Source organism: Electrophorus electricus, chromosome 20 (assembly GCF_013358815.1).
Source record: "Electrophorus electricus isolate fEleEle1 chromosome 20, fEleEle1.pri, whole genome shotgun sequence".
In the NCBI taxonomy this organism is placed as follows: Eukaryota; Metazoa; Chordata; class Actinopteri; order Gymnotiformes; family Gymnotidae; genus Electrophorus; species Electrophorus electricus.
The window spans coordinates 14,240,488-14,253,337 of record NC_049554.1 but is presented as its reverse complement, the minus strand read 5'-3'; the positions used below and the strand labels follow the sequence as shown (position 1 = coordinate 14,253,337).

Here is a 12,850-nt window from a genome sequence, read left to right as displayed (position 1 = left end):
ACCTCTACAGGTCCCTACACACCTCTACAGACATCCACAGATCTCTATAAGCCACCACAGACCTCCACAGATCTCTATAGACCTCTGCAGATCCCTACAGACCTCTACAGACCTCTACAGGTCCCTACACACCTACACAGAGCACCACAGGCCTCTTGACTCTCTCTTCTGCTGCCTTGTCCATGTTTTGTTTATTTCAGGCTCATAAAACGAAATGAAAGATATTTTCTCACGTGCAATGTTTTGATGCTCTTCAGCTCCTTAAAAACGCTGCTTGATGCATAAGACACTCACAGAGGACCCACCCGAGGATGTCGTGTGTGTGGGCCACATCTCTGCTCAGGTACAGTGGACAAGCAAGTCCGTGTGTTTGGTGCAGTCGCCTCTGCTCGCCAACTTCACCACTCTCCTCTGTTCCCTATTGCATATGAATGCACAAGAAGAACAAAACAGCCCACACCACGTTATTGGCAGTCCAGAACGTATGAGGCATATGCCGAGTACGGTGACCCACAAAAATGTTGCGCAATAACCATTTTCACTGATCGCACGGGGGCCCTTATATAGGTCACGGAGCACATCTGATCTGCCTTGAACAGTGAGTATATCGTTACCACCATGAAGACACCCTGCACAACTAGTAGGAAGTAATTGTTTTGATTTGATTCACCACAGCTTCAGTAGCTTCTCTTATTTGAGGCTGTTTGCTTTCCAGCTAATCTGCTTGCAGATGCACCGACTGGCAGTTTAGTGAATAGAGGAGAGATGCTCTCTCAAGCCTGGGTTTGCAGGCTGGCCACGCTCGCTTCTTTAGAGTGACCCGCCTTCCACGCCAAAGCATGCACTGCCACCTCCCTCCTACTGTCACTCAGCCCAGTCAGCCAATGACAGAAGCAGAGCCCTCCTGGGACATGACTGGCTGAGAGTGACATCATAACATTTGGGGAATCACTGTCCGTGGTGCTGAAGTGTTCGGTAGGCGGGGACGTCTCTGCGTGGTGCTGGGGGTTGGGGAGAGAGGAGTAGGGCTTGGACAGGGAACAAGTCAGGCATTGGAAGTTAAGATTGCAGGCTCACTACAAGGCTGCGTATTCAGCCCCGCAAACCTCTCTGTCAGCATGAGAAACTACAGCTATTCTGAAGAAAAGCGCCATTGTTAACCCAGCGCACGGATGGGGCCACAGTGAGGACATACGCTGACACAGCAAAATGTTCAGCAGTCAAACCTCCAACAGATATTTTACAGCAGCGACGACAGAAAGCCTTTTAAATTCATTCAGTTTTATGGGTCTCACAGCCAGAAATGTTTAAAGTACGATTTGTACGTTACGAGTGAAACCCTGAAATTAGCGCATTGTGAGCTAATGCTTCCAAAACCTGTTCAAATTAAATAGAGCACAACCTTGACTAGTTTAAAGAGGAATATTTGTTCAGTGTGGTCTCTGGTGTTTCTTTCTTTGCAACTCTTTCTTTCCTCTGCAGTGTTTCACTCACAGAATGCCCAGCCTTCATCAGTCCTTCATGAGAGTGTAACACTCCCTTTCAGTCTTAATTCAGAATAATGTCTGTGTTGTGCGGTTTATAATCAGTACCAATCATACAATGATACACTTTTATGCTTAGACAGTAAACATTTCCGATGGCAAATTATCATTTACAAAACCAAACAAGACATTTAATTTGAACAAACCCTGCTAATGCCATTTTCCTTGCATCTCTCCTTCAGCCAGTGAGCCCAGTGGGAAAAGTCTGCCCGTATTATTCTGGCTACAAACAAGGCTCCTCCTGTCCTGAGGAGGTCAAGACTGGCGTTCTGTTAATTTGTCCTTTAGCGTTCCTTGAACCGCACGAAAACGTCGTCATAAAACCCATCCACTCGACAGCACCTGAGGCAACATGGCCGCTGCACCTCGTTTCTCTGGCTGTCTCGGTTTCTCTCACTCCCTCTTTTTTTCTATCGCTATCTCTCTCTGTTAATCTGTCTCTTTCTATCTCTCTTTCTTTATCTATCTCTCCCTCTCTCTCTCTGTCTCTGCACAGTACAGTAAAGCAGCCTCACAAATGGACACAAGGGCAGGCTTTGTTGTGGGGATGACGGGTGACCTTGGCCAGGACTAAGCGTGGCATTCTCCCACCCCCTGCAGCCGGCCAGGTGGCCAGGTAACCAGGCACGGGGCGCTCTTGCCGCAGCCTGGCGATGGTGACGGCAAACGCGTCCCGAGCGCCACTTCGCCTTGCCTTTGTGGATCGTAAGATTTGATGAGTGCAGACCTCCTCTAACAGAGATCAAGAGTAATGTTGAAGGTAATAATGAGGTCATTCGGGGCCAGAGCAGGCATACACATGCTTTGTCGCTTTTCGGTTGTTTAAAAGGACGGGCTTGGTCCCGTTCTTGGCCTTTGTACAGAGGCTGCGTGGACGGTTTCTCGACTTGGCAGTGGATTTGGCAGGCCTTCCAGTCTTTTAACCTCAGTCTTCGTCTTCAAGTCTGTCTGCTCAGTCGTCAGGGGAGCAGACAGGCGGGTGGCCCAGCTCTCAGCTCAGGGCAGGGGTTTTTAAGAGCAGGGTTTCTTACAGCCCTGTGATGAGAATACCACACAATCCTCTTCAGTTAGAAACCCTGTCTTGTATTCTCAGCATCAGGGACAAATTTAATCACATTTAACATGCAAAACGGACAAGGTCTGGTATGTATGGTGTGTATAGCGTGTATGGCGTGGCTTCTGGGCCTCTGAGTCTCTACCGAAACAGCTTGCATCAGATGCCCGCGGCAATGGCAAGGCTTGGATCTGCTGATGTCACCCTGAGGCCCCTGTGTTTGGGCTGTGTGGCCTGACTGGCGCAATCTCAGCATGGATGCAAAAATATCACGAGGGGAAGAAAGAATATTGATATTCATCACGCACCAATGTTTGAAGCACTTGCAGACAGGAAGGGTTACATTACTCCCTGCACATTTAAAAAAAAGTCAAGCAAATATGAACGCTACATACAAATCATGAGATATGCGAATCAGGCTAACATGCATTGATGTTCCTTCACTTATAGTAAAATATTTGCAGAGTATCATCATTAACAGTTCCTCAACTTATTGATCAGTATGACATTTTTCTGGGTTGTGAGATATTAGGGCTGGAACGCGAAAGCTATCACTGGCTTCTGGTCCTGTTTTGAGTCTTGCTTCCACTGAGGAAATATATCTTGGACATTTGCACTCAGGATTTTTTATTTTTTTTTGAAAAGCTGCTTTGTTACAATTTCTGCTGTAAAAGGCACTATGCAAATAAAATGTGTTTGGCTTCACTGTGCTGGAGGACTACAGCTCTCCTCAGAATGCCACGAATTCATCACCACACTGAATATTCATACAGCACCTAAATATAGAAGCCTGAATAATACAACAAATACCACCTATTAGATTATGGGACTGAAGCACTGGTACAATAATAATAATAATAACACCAACAATAACAAAAAAAAATCAGTCGGCTCGCTCAGTATACTGTATATAATCTGGCAGAATATATATGATTATTAGCTAATTAAAAAAATATTTAATGCATGAGCATGGGGTCTCATTTCAACAGGATCAGCTTCAAGAACTGGGTTGTAAGACATCACCAGTAAAACGTAAGCCTTCTCTCTGATCTAGGAGCGGTTTCTGCCAATAAAAAAGCCCCATTTGCAACCATTGAAAAAATGCCCTATAGTTCTCAGATCAGGCTTATAAGCCAAGTCTGTCTCTAACGCTCAGTGAAGCAGCCCGTGCACCTGCATGGGAAACCAAAGCATAAGACCGCCTTTTTGTGCACCACGGCCATTCAGGTGCTGGAACATCATGATAAGGTGTGTGGTAATGGCTTTCCACACTGTGACGGAGGCCGTGTAAATGTCAGTAGCCGCTGCTGTTCGGTCCATAGACACAACTGGGTTGGGTGTCCTCCTTGGCCAGAGGAGGATGCCCCCCCCCCCACCTTTGAGTCTTGGTTCCTCTCAAAGTTTCTTCCTCATTCTCCAGGGAGTTTTTCCTCACCACTGTCACCCTTGTCTTGCTCACTGGGGGCTTGGACTCGGACATCTGTAAAGCTGCTATGTGACAACATCTGTTGTAAAATGCACTGTATGAATACATTTTGAATTTGAATTGTATGATGAGCTCCATATGAGCTTTCATGTTCTCCATCAGTGGTAATTTACATTCTCCAGTGTTCTGTTGTTTTGAGTGTCATTTCTCCCTGAGCGGAGCAGACGGTATTCCAGGTATTCCTTGGCCTCAGTGAGCCTGACCCCTTACCAACTTTTCCTATCTCCTTCCTTTCTTGCGTCCCTTCCATCCCTCTCTTCTTTCTTTCCTTCTTTACCTCCGTCCCTCTCTCCGTTGAACCTCCTGCATCTGCTTGGACCAGCTTTCACCCCTCTTCCCTGCGTATGCGATGAAGAGGCCGGGTCAAGGCCGCAGCAGGGCGTCGTGTTGATAAAAGTGGTCGTGCGGAACCAGGGTGGGCAGGCGAGGGGAAACGGACCTCGTATGGTCAGGCCGGGCCGTAAACGGACGAAACTGATCGTCTAACTCCGACAGTGCTGGCTAACGTCCTTGAGGCCCAAGGGTGATGAGGACACACTGAGGAGTAAATGTGATGTGTGCTGAGCCAACCTTGGCCCTCAGACTGGGCCTCACAGCATGTTCCAAGGCTGTTACATAATGGCCGCCCGAAAAAATAGGGTGGCATTCAGAACTGCATGAGGACACGGAGAACTAAACCGGTGCCCTGTTGTCAAGGTAACAACCTGTAAAACCATGCTGGCATGAATTTGGCATGGAATGGCTTGACCACCCACAGCGAAGCAATTAAAAACGTGACGTTTCTGCCACGGTGGAGAACAGAGCAAACAGCTGGGGCAGAACTTTAGTAGACAGGCCTCCGTTACTTTCGCAAAAGTGCTGCGAGAAATTCCCAATTTCCATTATAAGACTGAATTTGCAACTCCAGTGCTAACACAACTATATAGACACAAGCGGTTTTTTTAAATATAATTCATCAGCTTGAAATTGGTAACTGCTTTTAAAATAATGTGACAAGCGTGAGTAAAAATCCAACTTATGAGAGTTTTCAGTCAAAGTCTTATACCAACTTGAGTAAGCAGGTAACTGTGGCAACAGATGTCACAGAAGTACCAGAGTATTGGGACAGTGTGAAGTGATTTACTGCACATCCAGCAATTAATTTTCTCAAGCTGTCCAAGTAAAAACAAAGACATGTTAACAAAGACCTTTTAGCACAGTTTAATCACTAACTCCACCTTAGCTTTGCATATCAGGGACACGGCAATAAAACTGCCACAGCTGGCGTTATTCAACCCCACATCCTTTTTAACGCAAACCAACTTCTTTGGATACGAAACGGTTTGTGACGCTGCCGAGTACGGCAGCAAAAGCACCCTGTTTCAAATATCTAGATATCTAAACTGCTTAGGAAGTGCGATATGAATATCATTTTCTGCTTTTCAATATTAGCACGCGTTTACAGTTCTCATAGTGATCAGACTTTATCAGAAAGACCCACGTGATCACACTTCATCAGAGACGTTCTCATGTTCTCCTGATATACCAGGACAGGAAGCATGCCACTTGTTGAAACGTTACATGTAACTGTCTGCCTCTCAACACTTTCGGGGTGATGACCGTTGCCTTGCTTCCATTTTGTCACCATATTCACAGCTGAATACACAAGCACCATGGTCATCACCTAATCCTCACCTACACCACACCCACTGTGCACTGTCACTGATGAAGAGACCCAGCCCCTCAACTGTCCGAACACATCGTTTGCATCGCCGGATCCCTGTTATAGACCTGGTAACGTGGACCAGGGTGCACCGTTAAGAGGAGGGATTTCCAAACATCTCATTACAGATTCAAGGCTTTCGCTGAAGTCGTTCAAATGCTCCAATAGAAAGCAGCTGGCTGAAGAGCCCTCGTGCCTTGTCATAAAGCAGCTCGAGCCGATTATGGAACATAATGCTGTGCATCTGTGCACGGTATGTGAGGCGTATGAGCAAACGCGAATGTGAACCCAGTAAGCAAGCGAGCTTCACATCAATGTGTAAAACGTCGATTTATTTTGTACAATATGTTCCATCTTACATGTGTGAAGGCCACTGGTCTCATAATGGAGGACTGAATTGTTAACGTTGGACTGACAGTCAGTGCAACATCACAGTTAATCTTCTAAAACGAACAGCCATAGTCCTACGTTAGTCATGGGGAAACCCAACGCGTCATAAGTCCATCAGGTCTTAATATCCTAAACTCAGACGTAGACTATCAATAAATAACGAAACTCAGGCTTTTAAAACTGAGTTCTGTGTTCACCTATGCATATCATTGCCCAAGTAATATTACGAAATAAAAAAAAAAAGATTGCTATTCGTAACCAGTGCTGAGAATACGTATATCGACTTTATGAATTTACTGGAAATAATGAAATATAATGGTGCATACTGTCACGCAGTCACATCCAAAGAACTGAGATGACTGGTTTCAGATATTGTGGTAACCGACAGTGAACTGGCGCTGCTGCCTCTGCAGCTCGGCTCCATTCAACCTGACACAGCCTGCAAACTGCCTTACCTGCGCTGTTTGTGTGCACGGTGTGAGCCTCCGTAAGGATGCTCGGGTCACTTTGAGATCTACCTCGCTGCAGCACACACTCCTCTGGTCCCTCCGATGTAGCCATGGAGACGCTAGGATGGAGAAAGGAAATTCTCAGAACGCAATGTGGAGTCAAGCCGACTCACCAGCGGCCAGCAGCAGCGTGGATGTAATTCAGTTTGACAGCCGCAGGTTTCTGCATCTGAGAGCCAGGCTTGGAGGGGAAAATCCTAATGTGTGTGTGTGTGTGTGTGTGTGTGTGTGTGTGTGTGTGTGTGTGTGTGTGTGTGTGTGTGTGTGTGCGCGCTGTCTCTCTCTCTCTCTCTCTCTCTCTCTCTCTCTCTCTCTCTCTCTCTCTCTCTCTCTCTCTCTCTCTCTCACGTCGTGTGTAACTTGTACATCTATCGCTTCTTCAGATAAGTCGTCATTCAGAAATCAACACAGCAAAATTCAGGATTTTAGGAACTCAAAGAGCATTAATAATGGGCTCATAATTTAATATGCGGTCAATATGCGTTATAAAAGAGCACATGTTCTATCACAATGTTCTATCCTATTTTAATTGCCTGTTTATTTCCACACAATATATAAATGTTAAATACAAATAGTCTATTCGCATATTACATGCTTAGATTTGTGTAAGGGATATAAAACAGTTATCAGAAAGCGTCACTGTAGGAGAATTGAAATTTCACAGAGTCACACTGCCCTCGTGCGGCGCAAGTATAACAACGCACTCTGGGAAAAAAAAATAGTGCCACGAGAGGACTGGTTTTCGACCATTATGTGGGCCTGGACACACACACACACACACACACACACACACACACACACACACACACACACACACACACACACACACACACACACACACACACACACACACACACACACACACACTCTCTCTCTCTCTCGTGTATTTTTGTATTGCTTCCCCTAAAGTTAGAAAGAAAACAGACTTTAAAGAAAACAAGCTAAACAAAATTCCAGTAAGAGTTTTTAAAACTACTGTTTTTAAACTAGAACAATACTTAAGATGACAGGATTTCGGGTTGGCTGCTTTTACAATTTCACAGAAATTACAAAATACTCTGAAAAGGCCAAACTTAAATCATTAGTGTAATACATCAGTAGGTTAAAAAAAAAACTGATGGGCGGGCATGTCTCCTCCAATAATTCCTGTTCAAATTACTCGTAATAATACCGTGTTAGGTTGGGTGGTGTGCCCCACTGGGTTGAAATGAAACTTACGCTACTGTGAAGTTATGTGGCCCAAAGCAGCTTTAAGCCCCTTTGATATTTTTCCTATCCTTATCTGGAAAATGACAGGGTAAGCCTTGTTTCAGAGGGTCCAGTTTTACTAGATTTGGCCCTTAAACTTCACAAATTAACCTTTAAAATTATGAAAAAGGAATGTCCTGCATTAACGTTTGTTTTAGTGAAAAATAAACCTCTGGTCTATTCATTTTATAATAATCTGAATAACCGGAACTATACAGTATGTAGCAAATAATTTCTGGAAGTGTAAAACAAGATATCAAGATATCAAATAACAATGTATTTGAATTTATGTAGTCTATTCCAGGTAATCTCGCACACTGCTTTCAGCTCTGATGCCATCTTCTACTGCTAAGCCTTAGCATACGATACGGTGAAAGGATATTTTCGGAACCCTCTACTACATGTGACACTTCGTTATCTAGCTGCTCTGGCTTCACATCAAGTCCCCTCCCGCTGCCCTGCCTGATACACCGGATACTACAGCCCGTTGTCCAGGGTTACGGGACACGTAGACGGGCGCCGTCATCCATTAGAACCAGTTACAGAAGCGAGAGGTTGCTTTTTCAGTCACATTTCCTGTATGGTGATCTGTCAGTGTAAGGCGGAGCAGGACGCACGGACTTCCTCGACATGGACGATCGTTTAATTTAAACATAAAGACAGTGGCACCCACATGTATTACAAACAATGAACGCACACAATGACAAGTTTAAATACACGAAGACTAACACCATACAGGTGTGTGCAGGTGTGGCTCCGAACAGGATCCTCCCGCTGCACGTGGCGGCCAAACCACGTGACTCGCGGGAGCGAGCGTTCCGTGACAGTCAAGGTTTTATGCCGTAAGAAACATGGCAATGTCATGGTAATTTTAGTGTAGTAGGAAAAGACATATACCCGATATTAATTGTTAGGCTACTTACATTTACTTACATTTCCATGTACAATGGAAAAGAGTGAATGAGTGTAATTATACACCACCATGAAATGCCTCTGTTGGCCTGTTTACTTGTAAAATGTTAATTAGGCCATAACAGACAATGCAAAAACTTGCTCTGGGTAAAAACTTTCATCATTTTTAGGTATCTGGGGATGGTAAATGGAACCCATGTTGTCCAGTTCAAATCACTTGCTTTATGAGCCAATTCTCAGTTTACTCCTGAAATGTTTCAGTGAATGTTATGAGGAATGGGCATGTTTTCATGCTTCTAAATGATCACACCATTACACCACTGACCCTGGAAGGGACAGAAATAGAGTGGCAGCAATACAGACAAAGAGAAACAAATAAATTAACAAAAATTGCATGCAACCCCCTTAATCTGTTTATTTAGTCCCCCTTCATCTGTTTATTGATGGTTCTGAATAAAGGTGATCCAGACAACTGTCTGATCCTTTATGCAAAGTTAAGATTTATTGTTACTTCAGGGTGTGATGTATTTGTGTATGCGTGTTTGTTTTGCATATGTGAGTGCAGAAGAGAGTTCATATGGCACCATATATTAGCCGAGCCAAAAAAGCAGAAGTATGTTCATTTTATAAAATGAAAAAGCAATTTACACAAAAGCTATTATTTCCCACAAACTAAGTAAATTTTCCCCAATGTAAGAAAATAATATAATTATAGACTATGTAGTATAATAACCCTATACTATTAGCCATGTTTGAGTGGTCAGCTATACCAGATTCACCCTACTGGTCAAAATTAGAATTAAACAAATTAAACAGCTTTTTTTTTCTCACCTGGCTTTGGATCTTATCAAATCATTAACAAGTACGGAGCTCCATATCTCCACAGAGACCCCGTGAAGATCTATGAAGATCCATAAAGATCCATGAAGACCCATGAAGATCCATGAAGATCCAAGCATCAATGAGCAAATCCCATTAAATGAACAGTGGCTAAAACCAACACTTCCTTATTCCTATATAATACCTCTGTGATCTCCCTTCTGCTGCTGGTTGTAAAGTGAAAGTACACAGATGGATTTTGTGCCATTGATGCAAATTATTATGAGCTACACACATATTAATACACATTAACACATGTCAACACACATTATCAGTTGATGTGGAGCGAATTCTGGTTCAGTGCCGTTTTCTTTAAGTTTTTGTGTCGAGTTCTTTCAGCAGGTTGCTCCTGTGTTATGCTGACAATACTGAAATGTTCTGGGCCTCACTGTAAGCTTTCATCATATCTTTCATCATATGCAGTCTCCATCTTCAAGAGAGAATTCCTCAGCAAGTTGATTCCACAGAAGCGAAACTGACCCGATTAGCCAGTTCAGCAGCAAGCCTGGCAGATTAACAACCACTAAGACAGTAGCAGACTGCTGGCCGGATGGTATTATCTGAACTAGACAGAAGGAGATTAAAAATGGTGTGTGTCAATGTGTTTGCCATGTATGTACGAATGTACACATGCGTGAGTGCATGTATGTGTTTATGTGTGAGTGGTCATGAAATGAACAAGGAAATCCATGTAGAAACTCTAAACAGGAACCCCATAGTATATAGTACTGAGTTAGAGTTCAGAAAACCACCCACATACAGTATGTACATGTTTGTACACAGTAGTATGTTACTCCAGAGGGACAGGAACAAAGTTTATTAGCCTTTATAAAAGTTTCTTTCATTTGTGTTTGGTGGAGCATCAGAAAGATGAAAAATCATCAGCAGGAGTTTATATTTATGGCATTTAGCTGATGTTTTTATCCAAAGTGACTTACAATTATGACTGAGTACAGCTTGAGCAATTGAGGGTTAAGGGCCTTGCTCAAGGGCCCAATAGAGGTGGTGCTTGAACCAGCAACCTTCCAATTACAAGTCAAGTACTTTAACCACTGAGCTACTACTGCGAAAACTTATACATTCCTATGACTGCAAACCTCATTTGTCCTGCTGGTCTGCAGAAATTCAGACCATAGGCAGACCCTGCATTCTGGAGATGTGACAGTGTCAGGTCTGTAATGTAATGGAGTAATAAATATATACAGGCTTACTCAAACTGCAAAACCGAAGAATCTGTAAGATATTTAGTTACATTTTGAAAAGGCAGTATTCAGAATATTGTTACCTTATAATTTATTTAGAGAATCCTTTTACAATTCCCACCACAAATTAACATCCAGTCTTTTAAAGGAATATATTTATAGCATTCAAATGGAACTGCTCACTGATGCAAGACTGAAGGACAGTTCCTGCAGACCACCATGCTGTCCCTGATTGGTTCATCTACAGGTCTGTCAGACCATCCTGCTCAACATGAAACCTCCAGCTGTACCTGATTGGCTCATCTGCTTGTCTGTCAGACCAGCCTGATCACCATGGACCCTAAAGAGATAAAAAACTGTTCCTGGATGTCACCACCGCCACAGACCCTCCAGCTTATTATATATAAAGACTTATTAGCTACTCTTAAGAGTTTTATACAAAGTTAAAGTTAAAAGTAAAAGCAACTTAATTCATTATGTGCCATTAGCCATCTAGTGTGGACCAGAGGTGAATGGATTCCCCTTTTGAGTCTTGGATTGGATTTCCCTTTTGAGAGAGTTCCTCTCGGTCTTGGTTCATCTCTGTCTTGTTTCTTCTCAGTCTTGGTTCCTCTCATTATTTCATCCTCTTTCTCTCAAGGGCTTTTTACTCATCGCTGCCACTTTGACAAGCTCATTAGGGGCCTGCGCCCAGATTCTCTAAAACAGGATTTCTCTAAAGCTGCTTTTTGACAGCACTATAAAAAAGCACTATAAAAATAAACATGAATTTAAACTTATGAATTTGTCATTGTTGGAATATTGTTGAAATAAAGCCATCATTATTGTCAGTTGCAGATAACTTAGGACAGATGCTACATAGGTGTTACATGTACAATGTAAATGCATACTCCCATTGGACAAAAGGCAAAATCTTTAGAAAGATCAATATTTTCCTCAGATGTATTGATAAATTACAAAGGAAAAACTCTGTATGGCTGGAATTACAATGTAAAATAGGTAGGCTCATTATCTCTGCTAGAGTTTGGCTTAATGTAGATAGCTGTAGCTACAAAACTGGCTTCTAGTTATCTTAATTCATATAGATTAGTGTCTGAGAAGTAGAATAATTGGTAATGCCTCTGTAACAAACTAAACAGTGTCAGACTCTGATAGAGTAGAATTTAACACTTAGCTGATGGGTACATTGTTCCAGTCTCTGAAGTATTAGCACTTGGGAACACCGCAAACAGGGTTTACACGAGGCTGTATGGACAGTAATGTGTTTGTAGCATGGAGGGCAGATGCCTTACATAAATAAAGCAAGAAAACAAGAAAAACATAAGGCTCACAAAAAGACACAATAACCCCCATAAACCACTCTAATCTTTCACACAGCAAGGCACGATACCCACAGAGACCTGAAGAACCTGTGTATACGCTAAATCAAGCAAAGAGTGAAGAATGAAAAGAGAGGTTAGGGGTTGCGCTCACTCTTGATGCTGGCTCCATGTCCATCAGGCCATGATCTCCACGGTGCTCTGTGGTGTCAGCCTCAACTTTCGCTTTTACACTTTTCGTTGCAGCGGACAAAAGCCTTAGTGGGTTAGTGGGAGAGCAATCCATTGCAGAATGTAGCAGGAGATTAAATATGACCCTGTGGAGGTTTTCTGTTAAACCCTGCTTCCCCCAGCCTGAACCATCAATCCCAAGCTCTTAGAGGGGTTTGGCCTGCACGCCTGTCAATAGTAATTAGGATCTGTGTGCAAGGCAACCACGCACCCCAAACGCCCAAGTAAGCTGCTTTGGAACCAGCAGAAATGTGAGACAGCATTGTACGCAGGACTCACTGTGGCCTATATGTGTCTCACTCTAACATATGTCTGCATCGCCTTAACCTGACAAGAGCAAATATGAATCACGCGATGTAACTGATGAGCTTATC

General features: G+C 43.4%; 1 protein-coding gene across 4 annotated transcripts in view; it reads right to left on the bottom strand.

Moving 5' to 3' along the window:
• Window positions 1–6,883, bottom strand: part of phactr3b (phosphatase and actin regulator 3b) — a 34,672-nt gene extending 27,789 nt beyond the window's left edge. For 3 of the 4 annotated variants that reach the window (XM_035520453.1, XM_035520452.1, XM_027024833.2), the window contains exon 1: window positions 6,632–6,883. In XM_035520453.1, the coding sequence (XP_035376346.1) occupies window positions 6,632–6,737 (106 nt within the window). In that variant the 5' untranslated portion in view covers window positions 6,738–6,883. The remainder of the gene's footprint in view (window positions 1–6,631) is intronic. The other variant, XM_027024801.2, reaches the window with a different exon arrangement.
• Between the last annotated feature and the right edge of the window lie 5,967 nt (window positions 6,884–12,850).